This window comes from Amborella trichopoda, chromosome 3 (assembly GCF_054954075.1).
Source record: "Amborella trichopoda isolate Santa Cruz 75 chromosome 3, AtrichopodaSantaCruz75HAP2 v2.0, whole genome shotgun sequence".
Taxonomy (NCBI): domain Eukaryota; kingdom Viridiplantae; phylum Streptophyta; class Magnoliopsida; order Amborellales; family Amborellaceae; genus Amborella; species Amborella trichopoda.
The window spans coordinates 4852792-4875164 of NC_142338.1; the positions used below are offsets into that span (position 1 = coordinate 4852792).

At 34.9% G+C, this 22373-nt stretch overlaps 1 protein-coding gene across 4 annotated transcripts; it reads left to right on the forward strand.

Annotated features, from left to right (window-relative positions):
- The first annotated feature begins 1316 nt into the window (after positions 1 to 1316).
- LOC18439898 (uncharacterized) lies at positions 1317 to 17921 on the forward strand. Of its 4 annotated transcripts, none has more exons than XM_011627155.3 (6): positions 1317 to 1636; positions 2375 to 2457; positions 4462 to 4890; positions 11385 to 11668; positions 13266 to 13493; positions 17268 to 17921. In XM_011627155.3, the coding sequence occupies exons 3-6, from the start codon at positions 4473 to 4475 to the stop codon at positions 17730 to 17732; spliced, it is 1395 nt and encodes a 464-aa protein (XP_011625457.1). In that variant the 5' UTR covers positions 1317 to 1636; positions 2375 to 2457; positions 4462 to 4472; the 3' UTR covers positions 17733 to 17921. The 4 variants fall into 4 exon arrangements, with proteins under 4 accessions (XP_011625457.1, XP_006850116.1, XP_011625455.1 ...); XM_006850053.4 differs by having other exon boundaries at positions 1636 to 2228; XM_011627153.3 differs by having other exon boundaries at positions 1636 to 1789.
- Positions 17922 to 22373: the final 4452 nt, after the last annotated feature.

Consider the following 22373-nt stretch of genomic DNA (forward strand, 5'->3'; position numbering starts at 1 on the left):
TCTACATTCATTACAACTTAAACCTTCAAATACAACAAATAAAAAAGAAGCTTGAATACTACGAATCGATAGACTTGGACACAATATTTATCACAAACACAACAAAACAATGGGTGGTAGAGGAAAATGAGCCAGTGTTGCACAAGAGAGCATTCCTTAAGACTATCGGTGAGGAGGATCATGAAAAAGGTGATGAACAATGTGAAAGATGAAGCAGCCCGTCAACACATCCACAAGTCGTCAGTGGTGTTGCACCTAATGAGGGAGAGTAAGAAGGGGGTATAAGGGAAAATGAGAGAGATGGTGATTTTGAAGCCACCATATCCCAACCAAGTTAATCACATACCGAGTCCCAACAGTAAAAAGGTAAGGGTGAGTACGATAGTGTAGGTGAGCATGAAAGCTGGGCAAGCTTTGGGGATTTAGGATTAGGAGCGCAACAAAACACTAACACTCGGGGGATTTAGTTATAGTCCGGTGCCCACTAATTTGGATTATTCGTTCTTAGATCGATTCAATTAATTGTCACGTAAATTCAATCAATGGCACCAACGTGACCAAGATGAAGAATGGCTTTGTCTTTCATTTTGGTATTAGGTCGTATTTTACGAATTTTATGCTTTATGCAGTTCATGTATGAAGATATACTTCATCCATGCTAATTCTACTCTTTTCTTTTTGTGTGATGTAAATTTAATAGTTAACTGTAGTTCATACAAGAAAGAACATCTCAATGTTCGCATATTGATAGTAAAAAATGAAAGTTCTTAATGGAATACCCCTATTTCTTATTGTATTCCTAAAAAACAACATTTATAATGAATTTTAATAATTTTTTTAGATTTTTTTAAAGATGAATCCAAACGATTCAACCTATTTTCGATTCACCGATCTGTTTTTTAAACCACTGCTTTATCCTAGTTTTCAAAGCCCAGATCCGTGGGGTGAGTTGTCTAATCTACATATCCATATAGAATCGTTGAATTGCCGATTTGGATATGTTCGAAACTGAAATCCAAAAGCTAATAAAAACTTAGAATAGGGGCATATTGGTTGGGATTTATAAAAGACTTAAGGAACATATTAGATGGGCTCAAAAAAAAGAAAAAACAATGTGAAAGGGGCTTTCTTAGTATTATTATTATTATTATTATTTTTTTGGGGTGGGGACCTAGATATTAGATATGGCAAGGGCAGGCCCCACATTAGGCCTGGCCCGGCCCTAGTCTCTATAGGGCTGGTCCTTGCCCAGCTCGGGCCATCATGGTCGGCCAGGCCAAGTATAATCCAAAAACACTAAAGAAAAAAAAAAAATTAGGAAAAAAAGGTTGGGCGACCATGCGATGGCCTAGGCCTACGACCGGGCCGGCCCTCGCGGCAGATCTTATAGCCCAGACCCTTGGTTTTCATGCGTTAGGCCGGACGGCACTGTCACCCCCCAGTGGAACCGAAGTCCAGCAGAAACAGACCATTAATGGACGGGGAAGAGAGGGAAACGCGAAGAAGACGTCATCCATCGTCAACACATGTCCAGCTTCCACTAACGGCTTTGCTATTCCGTTGATAAACGTCTCGAACGATTCGCTGTCAATTTGAACGCACCTTGAGTTCCGCAGCCGCGGCATCACATTCCACGGTCCACTATTTCTTAATTTCTCTCTCTCTACAAAAAAAAAAGCCCCTCTCTCTCTCTCTCTCTAAATTTTTGTTTCCTATAAACGAATGCCTTTGGTTTATCCATGAACGCTCGACAAGCCAAAACGTTGGCGATTTCGTTGAAATTTCAGAGGTGCAATTCTTCTTCTTTCTAATTTGTGCTCAAATTTCCCTTTCTCTATCACCTTCACGCTGACATTTCACTTCTCCCTCTAGGCTTCCTTGAAATTTCTCTTCTCCGCTGCTGATTATCCTCGAAATTTCGGAGGAAAGGCCTCTGTAATTTACGGAAGTCATAAAATTATGAGATATAGACTGTTTATACTTTCTAGGGTTTCAGAAACATGGTTCATGATATCGCTATTCCTTCCAATAGGTTTGATTTCTCCCAATTATAGATGCTGCCTCTCTCTCTCTCTCTGATCATCCGTGAAATCTGGATTAAATTATCAGATTATGCTGAAGTTTGTTTGAATAATCCTCAATGTTTTATGAATAACCCCAAATTTCCAGAGAAATGGCTTGTTTATTCGAGATAGGTGCAAAGCCCCCAATTTCTCTTCAAACCCAAGGTTTGAAGACCCCATGATTCTGGTTACTGCAAAATTCATAGAATAAATGAGTTTTTCAATGGCTTCTTATGTAAATCTTGTTGTATCAGGGATATTATTTTATATTTTTCATTAGAGTGAACCATTCATTATTTTGCATTTTGCAGGAATCAAGGGGAAGTTTTTGACTCATAATCATATTGGGGGGAAATCATTTCACATAAGTTTTGCCCTATTTCCCATTATCGCTGTAAGTATTTAAGGAATTAACTTGCGCTTTAAAGTTTAAATTATATGGAACATTAACTGCTTTCATATGCTTATTGTCTTGGGATCTCTTGCATTTTGAAGATAATAATCATCCTTCTTGTTTTGTAATAATTTCAAAATTTTCATAACATTGAGAATCATTTACACTTTCAATTACTTATCTTTAATCAATGGTTCATATTGACTTCCCATCTTGTTTTTAGAAATAAATTATCTTTTCTTTAATGATTTTTAATGCAAGTTGCAAGGAAGCTAATTAGAATGCCTCTTTGACCAAAATTTGCTTATTTTGATCACTAGTGGTCATTAACTAGTTGCAATTGTTTCCACTAGACATTAAAAACTTAGCATAAGGATAATGCCTTGATTTCCATGGCATAAATATTAGCCATTAGGACTTAAGATGCAATCTTTTTAATGTTGAGTTAGTGGATTTCCAAGTACTGAATAAGGCTCTTTTGGTAAGGAAATGTCATTGATTTTTCTCGTATATCTTTTGACAAAGTGATGTCGGCTAGCACTGATCACGCCTAGCTAACCCATCAAAAAAAAAAAAAAAAAAAAAGGAAAAAGGTTAAAGTCCAATTATTTAAACTTAGGAATTTGAAAGTAGGTGAGTTTTGTGGGAAGTTTGATAACCCAAATGGGGGTTGGTTACCGTCTAAAAAGATGGGGTTTTTCAAATGGGCCAGCTAGATGCTCTTGAACCGAATTTACTTCCAATTTCGATTGCCCATCTAAAACATAATCTCTCTCTCTCTCTCTCTCTCTCTCTCCCCCCCCCCCCCCCCCCTTGGGGGTGGCAAATGGGTAAAGTGGCTCGGCCCGTCCCGGTCAGCCTAGCCCTAAAAAACTAGGGCTTGGGCCACAAAATATGGCCCGAGAACTCAGCCAGGGCCGAGCAACCATGGTCCGAGAGTAGGGCTGCCCCGGCTTGGGGGTGGCAAATGGGTAAAGTGGCTCGGCCCGTCCCGGTCAGCCTAGCCCTAAAAAACTAGGGCTTGGGCTACAAAATATGGCCCGAGAACTCGGCTAGGGCCGAGCAACCATGGTCCGAGAGTAGGGCTGCCCCGGCCATGGCGCCCTAGCCTTGTTCCACATTCTTAAAACACTGCGAAGGGGTTTGAAGGTACCAATGTGCCACTAGAGTATATTGGATGGATTTTTAAAAGGAAAAGTGATTTTTGGGTCAAGGCATCACAGATCCATCGTAAGGAGGGATATAGAGTGGTCGCCCCTCAAAAAAAAAAAAAAAAAAAATCAACGATCTAAAATTGTTTTTCGAAATATTATTATTTTTAGTTTTTAAAATTTATTTATACATATTGGTCTCCATGTTAAAGATTATAAGTGTCTAAGAAACTAAATCCAAAATCAATCTCAAAAAGGATTATGAAGAGAGAATGTATATCTATATATTGATATAAGTCCTAGGATTCCTAAAAAGCATTCCCTTTTAAAAATCATTCCCTTTTAAAGTACCTCAAGGGCTCAGGCTTAAATCGGTTAGCGCTTGGCAATTTACAACGCTACATCTCTTAGGCTCAATTCCCTATGAGGGGCCACTCCCACATCCAAAAAAAAAAAAAAAAAAACCTCAATGGCAAGAAATTTCAACTACCGTTTGCATCTGTCGAGCGTCCTGGGAATGTTAAATATTGTCCTAAAAAAGTAGCAAAATGGGCTCCCGTCGGGCAATTGGATGTCATGCACTGCCCATGGAGTTGACTAAGAAATTAAGCAGTTTAATTTTTTCTTTTCAATTACAAATGAATGCAACAACACAGTCGAATTCGGCCACCCACTAAAATCACCTCATAGAAACTGACAATTATTCCCCTCCGGGTTTATTCTAATTATCGACATGTTATTTTGAGATATTTTACTTATTATTTCTTCTACAATCCAAAGATTCAAAACCGAACATTTCCCATATTCAGAAGGGTGCTAATTCTCAGCTTCGGGTTCGGGCTTTTGTACACAGGAGAGATAAAAATGAGGATGGATCGGGTCCACTCATCTAACAGGCCGGAGTCGAGCAATCTTGCAAGCAAAGGCTCATCAGTGGTCGCGATTCAGTGTATAACAGGAAGCTCAAAGGCAGAGGAATGGGACGACAACATGTTACAGACCGGCGACATGGTTGAGGAAATAACCATCGGTCCCGTGTCGAGCGTAAGCGCGCCCTTTGAAGGGGGAAAGAGTGGACTTCAGAAGGTAATGGGCAAGGCCTACAAGCGAGGGGAGACATCGATAGAGGTGAGGGTAAGAAGAGGGGTGGCGATACAGGGCTGCATTGTTCCTGGAGAAGGGCCCGTAAGTAAGAAAAATTACATGGTGAGGTCTTTGAACGATCCGAACTATGCAGTTGGCTTCATGGATATCTCAGAGAGCGAGTGTGTCGCCCTGCAAGGTAAGCATCTCTCTCTCAAACTCTTTTAGATATTTTATTGAATTTTATACCATTGGAACGTTTTATTTGATATAAAATGATCACATTCACCTTTAGTTGTACCATGAATACTAGCTTTCGGGGTTGTGTAATTTCTCCATACAAAACCATCTCAAACTTTAAACGTAGTAATATATGCCCCCAACCAACAGACTTTATGTCGGTTAAGAGTGATTATGATCCTTTTGTACTAATGATAGGATGCAGTTGCCTTCAAGAAATTTAAGAATTTTAGATCTAAAATTTTACACGTTGATGCTTTCATTCACAAATTCATGAATCTGAAAAGAAAAAAAAATCTTACAAATGTATTTTTTATAAAGTAAATCTTTTGGAGATAAGATTAATGTGCATGCAAGGTTAAAAAAATGGTTATATGACATTAGAACCGATCGTTTCTAATCAAGAACTAGATAGACCGGTCCGGTTTTTGTAAAGAACTAACATGTTCTGTCAGAGATCACACTATAAAAAAAAAAATTCCTCTAATTTTATTTTTATTTTTTTATTGGCATGCTTACTTCGCCGGATTGCCAATCTGGACGGGTTATCGAATCCATTTTTTTTGATGGGCGATTTGTGTCACTTATCCTATTTTTAAGCTTTAGGTGCATTAGTTGGCTCCAATGTTCAATTGAACGAATCGGCCACAGAACCCAGTGATGGGCATGTTCTAGGAAACCCGAAATTGGTCTGGGTAACCTGCCCAAGTCAAGTACGTTCTATTGGGCCAAAAAAGGTTAAATTTTTAAAAAAAGTCTCAAAACCTCAAAAGTCTCAAAAAAAAAAAAAAAAACAAAAGGAAAAAGTATGTTATTAAATAAAAGACATCCAAATGAAATTAAAAATTAGTAAAACATAAATTTTGAAACATCAATTTGCTCCAAATAATATCTTGGAAAATAATTCCAAAAGAAGAAAAATATAAAAAGTGATAGTTATGGCCAAAATACTTCTCAATTTTAATAAAACAAACATTAAAAATCTTCATTATTTAATAATTTCTTATTTTTAATTTTTAAGTTAGGGTGATCGAGATTGTTGACTACCCTAACCTGCGGCCGGTTTTGCACACACTGGTTGCCTCACGCACCAAAACCGCTTCCATTTTTTAATGCGTTTTCCAAATTCGCCAAGGGATGATAAAGTGCAAATGAATGGGACACCAAAGCATTCTTTGAAGGGTGAAGTTAGCATACGGATGCATCCGTAGGTGTAGAAGTAAGGTGCACTTTTAAATTTTATCATGGTATATAATTTTGTTATAAAATGTTTTTAGGATTATTTTAAAATTTATTTTTATATCTAATTATAAAATTTTAAATTTCAAAAATGATTAAAATCAAATATATCTATAAACATATAAAAATATTAAAAATGGATGGTGTAGATAATATGTTGTAAAATGTACTATTTCTAATATTTATATTTTTCATGGTCATACATGTGGATGTCGAGATGATCAATCAAAAAGCTTTTCAACATAAAAACTACTTTTTTGGATGGATTTTTTAGGTCCCTCCATAATTCTACTTATTAGGTTGCAACCTTATATAAACTTTTTCCTTCTTTGAACCAGCCTCTCTCTCACTCTCTCTCGCGGCGACCTGACACTTGCATGAAGTCATTGTGGTGTGGTGGCTCTCTCTCTCTAGCTTTCCACTCTTTCTCGAGTTTAAAAAACTATGCCATTTTATATTAAGGATACGGTTTTTATGAGTCTACTCAGAAATGAGTCTCTCTTAAAAGTCTACTTTTGAGATGGATTTTCGGACTCAATTTTTTTTTAGGACATCTAATTTCTAATACGGCGATTATGAATATAAATAAATAAATAAATTTTAAAAAATTAAAATAATTATGTTATAAAAAAAACATTTGGCCTATTAGTTTTAATTGTTTTTAAATAGACTTTGGGACTGCATATTATATAAACGTAGTCCATAGATTCTACCCTTTCCCTCCCTCCCTCTCTCTCACGTATCAAACGAGCGATGGGAATCAGTTGAGACTTGAGACCAAAGTGATTCTATGATGGTCTTCTCTTAAAACTCTTCATTATATATATATATATATATATATATATATATATAAATAAAGAGCAAAATTTATAATAGTTTGGAAAGCTATAATGAATAGTAATATAAGTGAAATTTCAGCAGTCAAATTTTCATCGAGTAGTTCAAAATATATATATCACTGTTTTAATTTTAATTTTTTTTCTATATAACTGATTAAGATGAAATTTTGGGTGTATATACTTAACACTATTGTGCACCATATAAAAATATAAGAACTTTATTTTTAATAATTTAAAATGGCCAAATTACCTCCATCATTTTTAGGGGTATTTAGGCTATTTTATATTTTGGGATATTTTTTATATTTTTTTTTTAATTGTACGTCCTATTTTTTAGTAGACACGTTTAAAATTTCATTATGATCCGATTTCTAGAAAAATAAATTTAAAATTCATATAGTAATATATATTTTGAACCACATGATGATGATGAAGATTTGACTGTTAGGATTCCACCTATATTATTATTCATTATACTATTGTTAGCTTTTTGTTATATATATATATATATATATAAAGCTCATCTTCTAAATCCCCATCTCATAAATCCTAATTTTATTTTAGTTAGTTTTTACATTTTTTAGATCACTAATATGAATTTAAACTAAAATTAATCTAGTTTAAATTCAAATTGACAATCCAATGGTCCCCCCACTGATCCGGGTTTCAAAGTGCCGGCTGGTCCTTGGAATGTTATGAAGTGCGAATGGGGCCAATGTTTTTTTTCCATTGTCTCGATATTCGGCTTCCATTTTCTCCCCAAAGAAAAAAAATGCGATGACATGCGTAAAGGGGGATGCATCGATTGTAGGTCAAGCTCCCTATGGCTTAGATTTTTAAAGCATACGAGGGTGCGGCAACGTCATTAGATTGTCCGGTCTATGAATTTGTTTGGTTTTAATGTGAAGAAAAGCGACGTCATGAGGGGAGAGAGAAATAGGCGTGGCAATGGACCCGGATTCGACAACCAGACCCAACCTAGGTCTAAGTATTGGTCCAAAAATTGGACATGGCAGGTCGGGTCTAGGTCCATGTTGACCCGATCGTCCTGACTCAAATAGTGCTAATATTTAAATAATATTTAATGGAAAGAGCTCATGTCAACCCATGGGCTCATGGAACAATGCAAGCTCAACGGTTCAGATTGAATCTGGATCGATCCAATGATCAAAATTGTATTTTGTAATTGAATTTTAATTTGTTTTCTACAAATTCAAATTATTTGAAATTTGGAGCATTTATTCTTCAAGAATAGTCGAATCTAATAAAAATATCAAAAAAATTTATTCGTATAAATTAAATTGATCAAAATACCCCTGAAAAGTTTCGAGGGTATTTTGATCAATTTATTTTATGTGACTTATTTTTTTAATATTTTTATTAGGTGCGCCTTGATGAGAAGAGTTTATACTCCAAATTTCATGCTATTTGTATTTCTATTAAAAATATTAAAATTATATTACCAATATATATCATGATCGTCAGATAGGCTCATATTCAATTTGAGCCGTTAGGCTTATACTGTTCCATGAGCCCATGGGCTTACCCTAGCATCTTCCATATTTAATATATAGTATATAAATAAGGGTGAGGTTTCTATAAGGTTGCAACCTTAAACAACCCAATTAAGGCGAACCTTAAAATTTTATTATAACATGTAATTTTGTTGTAAAAATTATTTTGTATTATCTTAAAATCTATTTTCATGCCTAATTAGAAAATTTTAAACTCTAAAAATGGCTAAAATCTAGTAGATCTATAAATATATGAAAGTCTTGAAAATGAACGGTCTAGATAATGTGTTGCAAGATGCACTATTTTCGGGACTCAAAAACGTTTTTTTTTATATTCATGCATCTCGATGTCAAGATGATCGATTAGAGAGTTTTCTCAACATTAAAACAACATTTCCAATAGATTTTTGAGGTGCATCTATGATTCTACATTTTAAGGTTGCAACCTTATATAAACTTTTCTCTATAAATAAATATAATTACCATTATAAACTTTTGATAAAGGTTGCAACCTTAAACAATCCATTTAAGGCGCATTTGCAAATTTTATCATAACATATAATTTTGATGTAAAATATTTTTAAGATTATCTCAAACTCTATTTTCAATTCTAATTATAAAATTTTAAACTCCAAAAATGATTAAAATCAATTAGATTTATAAACATGTCAAAATCTTGAAATAGACCTTCTAGATAATGTGTTATAAGATGCACTATCTCTAGAACTCTAAATCCTTTTTTTTTCATAGTCATACATTTCGATGTCAAGATGATCAATTAGAGGGCTTTTAAATATTAAAAGAACCTTTATCGATGGATTTTGAGGTGCAGCTACAGTTCTACATTTTAAGGTTGCAACCTTATATAAACTTTTCCCATATCTAAATTATATATATATATATATATATATATATATATATATATATATATATATATATATATATATATATATATATAACATAATATTTAAATATCTAGTTTTTTTATTTTTGGGTTGGGTACAAGGTCTGGTCGGATCGGGGTCAAGTAGGGGTGGCAATGGATCCGAACCTGACCCATACCAGCCCGATATACTCAACATGGGTTCGGGTATGGGTCCAAGTTTTGGACCCGCGGGTAGGGTTTCGGGTCAAATAAAGGAAATCGGAATAGTCCCGGGTTATGGGTCCTGCTATGGCCGACCGGCAGGTACCCGGATTCATAGTTTATCCAAAGGCCAAAGCTCCAACCTTAAAATCGTTTCAATACTTTTGGTCTTCTCCTGGTTTTTCAACGGTCAAACCCCATCACCTTCATCCTTCTCTGTAATTCTCCCTTTCTCAATTTCTTGGAGAGATAGCTCTCTCTCTCTCTCTCTCTCTCTCTCTCTCGAATTGCTCTCTTTCTCTAATCACCCACCTCTCAAAAATCAGTTCTCTATGTTTTCACCATTGTAGGCTACAAAAAATTAAGCTCATAGTGAGGGTGGCAATGGACCCAACTAGATTTGGGACTCGATGGGATAGACCCAAGACCTGACGGGCACGAGTATAGGTCCAACTTTTGGACCCGTCAGGTCGGGTCCAAGTCCAAAACTTGGACCCAAATACATTCGGGTTTAGGTTTGGGTCCGGGTTTGGGTCTGACTAGGCCCGGACCCGACCCAACTTGTTGTCACCCCTACAAAGAGAAACTCATTTTTCAATCTTATTTTGTCATATCTATCGTGAGGCAAACTCATTAGCTGACTCTCTGGTTAACGGAGGACCTGTTTGCTTGCTCTTGCTGTTGCCTCATGTAATTTCTTTTTAGTAGATTTTTTAAATAAAATAAAAAACATTTGTCGAAAAAAAAAAGAGAAAACAAAGGTTTCATGATTGTAGCACGTAATTGTGTTTCTTGGGATATTATAATCATGTCCTTGAAAAAACAATGGGGTATTTTCTGCACGTCAAAGGTTGGGGATTAGATTATAAGGGGGACTATTTACTTTTCGTATAAAAAGGTCGTAATTATTCTTGTCCATCAAATTTCAAATGATTGATTAGATTTAAAATTTAAAAAATAAAAAATAAAAAACAATCGAACATCTCAAACAATCCAATTTGAAAGTAATTATAAATTCCTTGTAACAAAAATAAACGGTCTCTTACTGTGCAATCCCGAATTAAAAATCCTTGTTTTCTTCTCCATCTATAATTTCTCTCTCTCTCTCGGCCCCCTTGCCTCCACGTTTTCACTCTCCTCCAAAGTCGTGTTTGTATAAGCTTGTTTAATAATTATTTCCACGCCTTTTTTGTCTTACTCTGGTGCAGGTATACTTATGTAGTCGAGTATTCATATGTATTTGAATGGGTAAGCAAAAGGTTAGGCATGACTCTACATTCTACAAAGCCAATTAATTAACCCAAAAGAAAATCAACGCATGGGGAATTTACTTGGAACTACACTTTATTATACCACAAAAATATAATATGAAAAAAAAAATTAGGGTTGGCAATGGACTGGGCGGCCTGGTCCTTAAAAAAGTAAGCGCCGGGCCACAAATTATGGCTGAGGGTGGGGTTGGTGCTAGTGCCGGCCCGGCTTGGCACTTTTCTTTCCTGGTTTTTCTTTTAGTTTGCCTCGTTTGTTTTTGGCGTCCGGCCCTATGGGACAAGAGCCGGGCCACTGTCAGGCCGGGCCTCCCTAATGTAATCAGTGATGGGGAAAATTTGATATATAAGTCACAATAGAAAATCAAGCCATGAGGGAGTTACTTGAACAACTCACTCTCTCTCTCTCTCAGATGGAAGCAAAATTTCTCAATTTTTTAAGTGATCAAAGATCGGAAGTGAGTATTGAAGTTTGAGAGTGATGAGAAAACTATTTGGGAATTCAGGGTCGAGGAGGGTGAGGGTGGAGTCGGCCCTCAGCGAGGCCCAGCTTCAGGATGGGTTTGTGTCGTATCCATGGGAGAAGAAGATGAAGGAGTTCTTGCCAATTCCACATTCCAGTAGCTTTCTCTCTCTACTCGTCCTCCCAAACGCCCCCGATCGCGTCTCCCCGCGCTACAATAACCTCAATGATACACTGGCCAGGGCACATGCCTGGTTGACCGCATCGCAGGCCTCCGGTGTGCCCATCGACTTCATGAATGTCCAGACTGAAGCTTTGCTTACCAAGGTGAGGATCTCTCTTTCTCTGCCCCTCCCTTTAAAGTTTAAACTCTCTCTCTCTCTCTCTCTCTCTCTCTCTCTCTCACAGTATTAAATTAGTTGAGTAGTGCCCAATTTTGATTCTGGTTAACTGAGATCTTATAAAGGGGTATTTTGGGATCATGTTGAAATTTCAAAGATGATCCAAGATTTTTACAGTTAAATTTGCTTCTAATGGAGAGAGACTCTTAGAGAGAGAAAGGCATGAATTTTGGAAGTAATTGCTCAAATCTAGCGTGTTTCGAACACAGAACCGGACCGGAACAGCCAGCCCGAGTCTAGAGCCTAGGCCGAGAAGGCCTGACCGGGTCGGTAGCCGTTATTAAGTTTTGTTTAGCCCGGGCGGTCCTTATAAGAGCAGGACCAGGCCTGGGTGGTTGTCTGTTTGGCCCGATTTGGGGCTGTCCAGCTCTCCGAACATGGACAAATGGCATATTGGATGATCAAGAGGAAGAATGGATATGGACCATAGAGCAAGTCTCGGTTTAAAATATAATTTTTTTAAAAAAAAATCTATGACTTTTTTGAAATTCATTAAAAACTCTTTAAGTTTTTTTAAAAGATCTTCAAAAAAATTACCTTCTTTTTTTAATAAACCAGTATAAATCTATATTTTATCTTTTTTAAAAAAAAAACTTCTCCCCTATAGTTTTATTTCTTTATTAATATAATATTATTGACTTTTTGTTCAAAGATAAGCACATTAATATTAGGAGTAAATTAAAAATCTTTCAAAAAATAAAGTTTATAAAAAATTTCACCAATAAATTCCCTTTAAAAAAAGTGTACAAATAAATGCAAGCAATATATTCTCTAAAAAAAATATTTAAACAATCATATCAAATTAATATAGGTAGAGTTAGAAGAAGAGTAACCTAATGAAAAAAAAAAGATTCTTTAAACCTAGAGCATCCTTATAAAGAGCAACAGAGATATTCAATGATATTAAAGATTTAGGCAGATAGGAATTCAGTGTGAGATTTAAACTTGCTTAAGCATTTTGTTGCTTTCTTTATGCATAGAGAAGTTTGATTTCATATTTTTGTTTTTTTTTTTTTCATTTAATTGGTGTGTACAATATAGTACTTTGGATGAACCACTATTTTACATATTTGGGTCTTTATTTTCAGTTTTAGTTACCTGGATTCCTATACCGAGGGTCTTTTTTGTTTTTTTCCTTGAACAATAATCTATACATTGGTTTATAGTTCTTGTTATTCAGTAATGTAGTTCTTTCATTTAATATTATTTTTGTTGTTTCATTTTATGCTCTCAATAAATATACAATATTTTTTGTAGTACTGTTGGATTATTGAAAGACAATAAATTGTCAAGTATTACTCTAATGGCACTAGGTAAGGCCATAAAATAATTGTTCAATAGCTTTAATGTATCTGTAAAATAACTGCAAATGATGATTTTATATAGTATCATCTTTTCAAATCCGAAATATTCATGATTCTACAACTTACTTTATTTTTTGGTCATCTGTGTTTTTTTACCCAATTTTTTCCTCTGACTTTCTTAAATAAAATGTTGTGGTAATGTTTTGGTGTACGAAACAGACATCAGGGGAGGGGGTTTCAACAACAGTGAATACAGGATCATTAGCGGATCTCTCAAACATGTTGAACTCAGGGGTTTATGGTTTTGAAGATTACCATGGTTTGGATATTGGTATTGTTAGAACTGTTCGTCTCTGGTACGCTCCCAGTGCAAGGGAGTTCCCCATCGAGATAGAGTTAATGGAAGGTGATACCAAGCTCGGATTCGCCATTAGTCGCACAGATGAGGTACTCTCTCTCTCTAGTTTTTTGTTTGGGTGCGGTTTGTATATAGCCGAGGCTCTAAACAATCAAAGCAAAGTGCACTTTCAAATAGTATCGAGAAATGTGGTTTAGTAGTGAAAATCTTTGTGATAGCTTTAAAATATATTTCCATTTTTAATTATAAAACAATTGTGTAGATCGAGCAGATCTATGAAAACTTAAAATCTTAAAAATTAATGGTCCAAAAATGCATCACATGCACTATTTTCAGAACTTGGAATCTATTTTCTTCTCATATCGATACAGCTTGATATCGCGATGATCAATTTGAAGATATTTGGACATCAATACAATATTTTTTAATGAACTTTTTGAGGGGGGCTCTAATTTGATTGTTTAGAGCTTAGGCTATGTATAATTTTTTACCTTTTTGTTTAGGTCCTTTAGGATAGGGTGCCGTTTGTAGAGAGTCGATGTTCTAAACAATCAAAGTAGAGCGCAGCTTCAAATAGTATTGATAACTGTGGTTTTAATACTGGAAATCTTCGTGATAGTTTTAAAATATATTTTTATTTTTAATTATAAAATTTAAAGCTTCAAAAGTAATGTAGATCAAGCATATTTATAAAACCTTGAAATCTTGAAAATTAATGGTCTAAAAATACGTTACAAAATACAACTATTTCCAAAACTTGAAATCCATTTTTTTCTCATGTCAATGCATCTTGATATCAAGATATTCAATTTGAAAATATTTGAACATCAAAACAACCTCTTTTAATGAAATTTTTGATGTGCACTATAATTTGATTGTTTAGAGACTCGGCTCTATATAAAACTTTTCCCTTTAGGATAAGGATGCGTTTTCTATGAAGTACGAGAAAAAGTAAACCTTACCTCAAAACTCCATCCAAAATATGCTTCTTAGTATATGAAACCCCTATAATAGTTTTAAAATCTATTTTTACTATTGATTATGAAATTTTATATATGAAAGATGGAACACTTCTTGTAGATTTGTAAATACTTGAAAATATATGATCTAAATAACGTGTTACAATACATATCTCTTTAAGGCTTTATCAATTCTTTGAAAATGGATGCTCTAGATAACATGTCACCGTATAGACCTTTTTGGCTTAGACCTTAGGCCGTATGCTAATGGTAACCACTAAAGACACGCTTTCGAATCTTTATAAACCACCTTGTTTTTTATTTAAATTTATGAAATAAATTAGGGAATTTAGATGTGATGCTTGGGTTGCGTGTCACCACAAGGAAAGAGTTTTCTTAATACCTTTTGTTTCCTAGTGGCTTCCATTTTAATAGGATCTTATGTCATTTTAGCTTACCTACCAATATAAAGAAAAAGAAAACCATCCCATTAAATACTCTTACTCTAGTCTAGGGTTTGGAAATGCGAATCTAATTATATACTTGACGTATTTCTTAAGTTTTGACTTCTATTTCCTAACGTATCTTTGTCTTCATGTACATGATACCATCGGTCAATGGACTAAGGCATACGGTTGAAAAATCGAGATAACTTCAATTTCTACAAATCAAGATAACTTAAATTTCTACTGGTGAGCACCCCACAACAATAAATTCAACACTTAAATAAAATACTCAAGAGCAATATTGTGTGTGCATTGTATATGAAAAAAAAATGGAAATAAGAAAACAAGTAATATCGGAAATAATCAAATAACAACATAACTAAAAGTAGAGAGGGAGATGTATATTTACAAGCCTCAACTAATGGACAAGAGGGCAAAAATGCATTCACTATCGAAAAAAAAAATTTTCAAGTTTGAGTCTTTGGAGAGATTATCTCATACATGAAAATTTCGTATGAACACCGTCGCCACAAGGAAATTATGATGAAATCCAGCCCAATATACAATGGTGCTAGGGTTTTGACAAGAAGTCTCCAATCTCTACCTCCAAGTCCCTTCGCACTTTTTTTTTTTTTTCTTTACAGAAGAGCTCCCTCACTTCTTAACCCAATGTTTCCCTCTCTAAATGGTTTATAAAACCTCCATAAAAGCTTGTACCAAACTGTACAAATTCTCCCTCGAGTAAAAGACTTAGGAGTATTTTCTTGGTCTAGAATATCTAGAATTTTATGGTCTATTTTAGAATTAAAAATTTAAGATTCACTTTAGAATAATGATATGATTATTTAAAAAAAAAAAAAAAAGAAGAAAGAAGAAAGAAAGAGTTTGGGGTTTTCAAATAGACCTATACTCTTGCTCGATTTTGGGAGATTGCACTTTTAAGTTTGGTCGTAAGGTAGAGGGGTTACATAGCATTCACTCATTTAATTTCAGGCAAATTTATCAAAACTTGATGAACTACTTAATATCTTACCCATTCTTTTGATTTAATTGCAAAAACATAGTTAAAGGACACAGTCACATGGTAGATAGTTGATATTTTAGATGTGTTTTGATAAATAGGTAAAATTAAGTAGTTGATAATTTTAGGTGTGTTTTGATCAATGATTGAAAACTTGGAGGAGTCCACTCAGTCTCGGCTCCTTGTTGAGTCACGTACTTGGGTCCAACTTGGGAGGAAGCTTTCCATGTGACCCCGCATATATATATATATATATATATATATATATATATATATATATATATAAAACATATGTGACTCCATATCTCAGCCGTCAGATCTAAGTAGATGGTTGAGATGACTTGAGTCACAATGTAACAATTTAGCTCTCGCGCGTCAGATCTTGATCTGATGGCTCAAAGTGCTTTTTTTTTTTAATCTTTAATCTATAAATTATTTTGCAATGAAATATGGGGCATGCATACATCTAAGAGGAACACACATGATAAAAATAATAAAAGAATAATTCGTGTGATAAAAAATTACCAAAATACCACTAGCATGTTCAATGGCATTTTGGTTATTTATCTTCATGAGAATTTTTTTCTTTTCTAGATGTGCCCCCACCCTAAATTTCAGCCAAAAAGGTTGTGCAGAAAAAAATTAAAAATCAAATAGCATTTTGGCGTGACATTGCCACATGAACTATCCTAGCTATCGATTCTGATCGAACGGCTGAGAAATGAGGTCACAAATAATTGGTATGTGGTTCGGGTCAGACATAAAGCTTTCCCTTTGATAAATAGGTAAAATTAAGCAGTTCATATTTTATGTGTGGTTTGATCAATGTTTTCCACTCGGACTTGACTCCTTGTCGAGCCGAGTACTCGGTTCCAACTAAGGCCACATAAAAGAATTTAAAGAAAATCATAAAATTTAGTATTAGATAGATCACAACCCTCTAGATTATTTACCAATTTTTGGAAATTTCTCAAAAAGTACATTAGAGATAAACTATTTAATATCTGCTCATTTCTTTGGATTAAATTATAAAAATCCCATCAAAGGATACATAATCATGGGGGAGATAGTTGATATTTTAGGTGTGTTTTTTAATTTACATTTTCTATTTATTTAGTTTTTATATTTCCCTTTTTTAAATTATTTCTGGATTTTGATAATTTCATATCTAATTCTAGTGAAGCAATAGAATCTGAATTTGGTCCGCACCAATTTTCAGAATTTTAAATCCAATTTCAAGAAAAATCTTCACTAACTTTTGGTTGAAATTCATATGCATATCTGAGATTTCAGCCAAACGTGAAGTTCATGACTTTAACCACATAAGCAGGATTAATGGTCTTATCCCTGAAAACCTTTTTTATCTGTTTTTGCACTCTCTCCCGAATTCAAAAACTTAATTCGCAAATCCTTCTCATTATTTTACATTCTCCACAGGGATTCATCCACATTTCCTCAGTAGCAAACGACGTTGAACAATCAGTCGCCTCACGCTCAGGGCTAAGCACCCTATACAAAGCCGCAGTCGCATCATCCAAACTATTGGTAATATCTCGGGTTTCAGATGAAAAGGTTTTGCCATGGATGGTCTCATTTAGCGGTGCTGTACGATGTTTCGATACAATCTCTCTAAGTCAAAAGCTTTCATTGCACCGTCATGCTCTCAAACCAATACTCTTACATGTGTTCCTGTGGGATGGGGCACCTGTAATAAGGCCTGCCCGCAGGACTGTTGCCTCCGGCGTGCTGCCACTGACGCAACAGATCATGGCACAGATGCCCGAGCCGCAGCCTTTGTCGTTGGGGTCGGAGCAGGAGTACGAAGGGAATGATGAAGAGGAAAGGCTTAGCAGGGAATTCTCATTTAGGATGAGTGTGGGTTGTGAGGATAAGTGGCTATGATTTGAGGTCTTTTTCTTGTCTTTCCCTTTGTTATGTGTGTAAATTCCATACTTAATTGGAGGAAGGGGGGAGTTCTTGATGGCATGTTGGGTAATAGATGTTTGATAGAACAGGACTGCTTTCCTGTATAAATTTAAAACGCATTTTGTATCTTGCAAATGTGGGGAAATCATAGAAAACTTTCACTTTTTTCATGCTTCACATTGGATGGTTGGCTTGGATCGACAACTAAACATATGAAATTCAATTTTTTGAATGCCAGAGACATCTGCGAAATCTAACTAACATTGCAGAAAATAAATAAATAAATTCAGTGTCGATTGAAACGGCAGCATAAATATAGATGAATGGGTAAAACATATTTGGAGGTTGATGTTTAATAAGATGACATTCGGGAAGCCATTTTTGCATTGTCAAGAGACACGACACCCAGGTTAGATTGCTTTCCTCTGGTTTTTTCCAAAGATTATGGGAGGTGGTGAAGGGTGATTTTATTCTTATGGTGGAAGAATTCTTTGAGAGGGGTGATAAGCCAAAATAACTCTGCGTATATTGCTTTAATCCCTAAGAAAACAAATATGGGAAATTTTAATGATGTACACCCAGTCACTCTCCTTACAAGTCTATAAAAGAATATAGCAAAAACTTTGGCCTCCCGGTTGAAGAACGTGCTTCCTAATGTGATAGGTGGGACCTAATCAGCTTTATTCAAGATAGGCTCATGAGGGATAGTATATTGATTGCTCAAGAATGTGTTTAGTCTAGGAAGAGTATCAATAAATCGGGTGTTTTATGTAAATTGGTACCTGAAAAAGCTTATGATGATAAAGTGAATTGATCAAACAAAATAGATCGGTTGTATGTCTAGCACCAATTTGTCAATTCTCAAAAATAGCACCTGTAAGTGTTTTCTAAAAGCTAATAGAGGCATTAGGCAAGGGGATCCTTTGTCTCTATTCTTATACAAGTTTATGGCATTGGCCTTTAGCATCACGTTGAGAAGGGTAGAAGATACTAGTCTTATTAAGGGTTTTATAGTTGTCGATTATGGTTTGAATATTTCTCATCTGCAATATGCGGATAATACTTTAAGCTTTTGTGATGCAATTCCTAGTCATATTTTGAGAAGATTTTTGTGATGTGGGTCATTGTTGGGTCTAAAGTAAATATGAGCAAAACGGTTCTAATGGGGGTTTTTAATCCAGATGTATTCAAAGACAAATTAGCAAATTTATTGGGGTGTAAGGTGGAAGATTTTCCAATCAATTACATGGAAATTTTCATCTCTATTTCTAGACTCTCGAGATCTTTTTGGGACCTAGTATTACAACACTTCAGCTTTAAACTAGATTTATGGAAGACTAAGTATCTTTCTTTGGGGGGAAGAGTAACTCTGACCAAATCATCTCTATCTATCTTGCTATCTCATTTCCTTACTTGTTTTGCCATATGGTGTAGCCAGAAATCTAGGATGTTTGATGAAGACTTTTATGTGGGAAAGAGATGATAATGTATCTAGTTAGCTGGGATAAGGTGTGTATATCAGAATAGGAGGCTGGGTTAGATATAAGGAGATTGAGACTTATGAATAAAGCTCTTTTGACTAAATGGTAGTGGCGTAGTTCTCAAGGAGAAATGCAGTTAGGGAAGGAGGTTCTGATGGCTAAATATGGAGTACATAAAGACCTTTTGTCGATTGAACATGGGAAGAGAAGAATGAATGTTCCTTGGTCTAGAGAGGGATTTTGTATTGTAAAGAGCTTTTTATGAGGAATTCGCAGTGGATGATTCGTAAGGCAGAAAAGGCCTTGTTTTGGAATCATAAATAGGTGGATGATGTAGCTTTAAGATTCCAATTCCCTTGTTTACACAAAATATGTAGTAATCAATATGTTATGGCGGAGGATGTAATGTCAAGGAGAGGATTTGAAACTAATTGGAATATCCATAATAGTTACAATAGGTTCCCCAATGTGATTATTAACCAGCATAGTTCATTGTAAAAGATATTGAAGGAGGCATACATTTCGGCAAACACGGATGATGAGATTATTTGGGAGAATGGAACTGATGGAATTTTCACAGGAAAATAACTCTATCTATAATGATAGATTGAGATGGACTGATCCAATGGTAGCAGAAGTGTGGATTCCTCAAAAATTCATATATTCATGTTGGGGAGAGTTCTAATGGTTGATCAGCTACGGAAAACAGGGCGTATTATCATAAATATATGTATGATGAGTAAGAATGATGAAGATGATGGAGATCACCAGTTTTTTAGATGTCCCTTTTGCTTATCAAATTTGGGTACGGGCTTTTAACAAGTTAGGGGTATGCATTGATTTTCCTTGTAGGCATCCAGGTATTTTGGATCATCTCAATCTTTCCAATCTACCAAAACTTACAAATATCATTTGGAAAGGATTCAAGGTTGGTATTTTATGGGAAATTTGGAAAGAGAGAAACATAAAGGGTTTTTGAAGGGAGTTTGTTAGATGAGATTATCAGATATAGGATTTTGGACGCCTTATTCAATTGGATGGGGATAAATACAAAATGAACAGGAATTTCTAATGTGGATCATGTGGTAAATTTTGATAGTATGGTCGAGTTGGGGAATGTCAATCGTAGATAGTTTCTTCCTCCATAGGGATCTATAAAGTTAAATTTTGATGGAAGTTTGATGGGAAATCCTAGACTGGCCAGAGTGGATGGATTATTTAGAGATCACAGGATACTGATCTATTCGTATTCTAGTCTATGTGGTTCTATGACAGCAAATGAGGCCGAATTATGTACTTTGCTAGAAAGCATAGAACCTTTTGTAGAGTCAAGATTGAGTGGCACGCTTTTGGTGGAAGGTGAATAAAAAAATGGAATTCCATGGCGTCAGAGGGAGAAATCCTAGACTGGTCGGAGTGGGTAGATTATTTAGAGATCACAGGGTGTATTGATCTTGTAATATTCAAGTCTGTGTCGTTCTATGACAGAAAATGAGGCTGAATTATGTGCTCTGCTACAACACAGAACCTTTTGTGGAGTTAAGGTTGAGTGATTCGCTTTTGGTGGAAGGTGACTAACAAAATGCAATTCCATGGCGTCGGAAAGATCAGACAGTGCCTTGGAGATTGACATTGTCGTGGAGACAAATTGCTGATTACTGTGCATCTTTGAACATCTCCTTTAAGCATGTTTATATAGAAGCCAATACTAAAGCAGACCAGCTGGCCAAATAACAGCTATCTCTATCAAACCTAACAGTAGTTTATGAATCTTCGTAATTTTGAGTATGTTTTTTATCATGGAAATTTTCGAATCATAATGAATTAAATACTATTTGTCAAAAAAAGAGATCATGGAGGATTCTTTCAATCGTCTTGTTGTAGAGGGCCATTTCTAGCTTAAATGTGACTACTCCTCAGCTTGACTTCATGTTACATGGAGTCTTTTCTTGCATAAATATGACTAGTCCACAACTTATGAGGATGTATAGGCTCAAATCGAATTATAATACTCATTTTGACCTCTTATTTTTATAGGGGATATTTACTGAAAAAATATGTTTTATTTTTAAAATTTAATTTATATATTTCACATTTTACACTCAAGTCCCATTTTTTAAAGTATATAATGTATTTTAATTTTCTCTTTTTTCTTTATATTAGGTTAAGCTAAAATTTGGTGTTCATGCTTCTCATCATCTTACACATATATAAAAATAGTTAAAAAATAATTTAAAATAAGTAAAATTATCAAAATTACCTTATATATTGTAGAGGTATTTTGGTTATTTATTATTTTAAAATTTTTTAATATTTTTATAGGTATTAAAAATATGGACATACCAAATTTGAGTTTAATCTTATAGAAAAAGAGATAAAATGAAAGAGTGTATACAACATACTCCCGTGAAAGTATATTATACGAAGACTCCTCGAGTAAAATAGCTTTGGAAGGATTTTTTTTTAATCCAAAATTTTGAGATCTATCTAAGTATTCCCCTCTCTCTCTCAACCCTCCCTGAATCCTCATATTACTCTTATCTCGTGAACCTCACAAGTAGATTAAAAAGAGTGGGTACAACGAACAAAAGGTTATTTGAGATTATAATTATAGAGAGAGAGATATGTCTTTTTACCTAATTTATCCAATGCCAATTATGTGATGAATTAAAATAGAAAGCTATAATGGCCTGACGATGACACTTAATATCCTCATAAATTTAGTGCCTATAGCATGAAAATATATGGAAAGCTATAATGGCATGACGATGGCACTTAAATCCTCATAAATTTAGTCCCTATAGCATAGAATTATAGGTTGTTGATGACTGATGAGAGAGAAAAAGAGAGTTCCACATATATTGCTGATTGTTTATAAGAGAGAAAAAGAGAGTGCTCATATTGTTGATGGAAGTGGGAAAGAGAGTGCACACATATAGCATGGCGTGTTAGAACATTGATTCTTTGGTTAAAGAGATATATCTTAGAGTTCATACTGTACACAAAATGTCCATGACAAAAAGTCATGAGTTTACTAATTCTTAATTGAAAATGAAACAAAGGGGAAAGAGAGTGCACACATATAGCATGGCGTGTTAGAGCATGAAGTGGGAAAGAGAGTGCACACATATATCTT

Bases quoted from the DNA above. Each gene is read 5' to 3' on its own strand.
- LOC18439898 (XM_011627155.3), top strand. From the start codon at position 4,473: ATGAGGATGGATCGGGTCCACTCATCTAACAGGCCGGAGTCGAGCAAT. The intron at 11,669-13,265 runs GTGAGGATCTCT...TGTACGAAACAG, and splicing joins CTGAAGCTTTGCTTACCAAG to ACATCAGGGGAGGGGGTTTC. The intron at 13,494-17,267 runs GTACTCTCTCTC...CATTCTCCACAG, and splicing joins CCATTAGTCGCACAGATGAG to GGATTCATCCACATTTCCTC.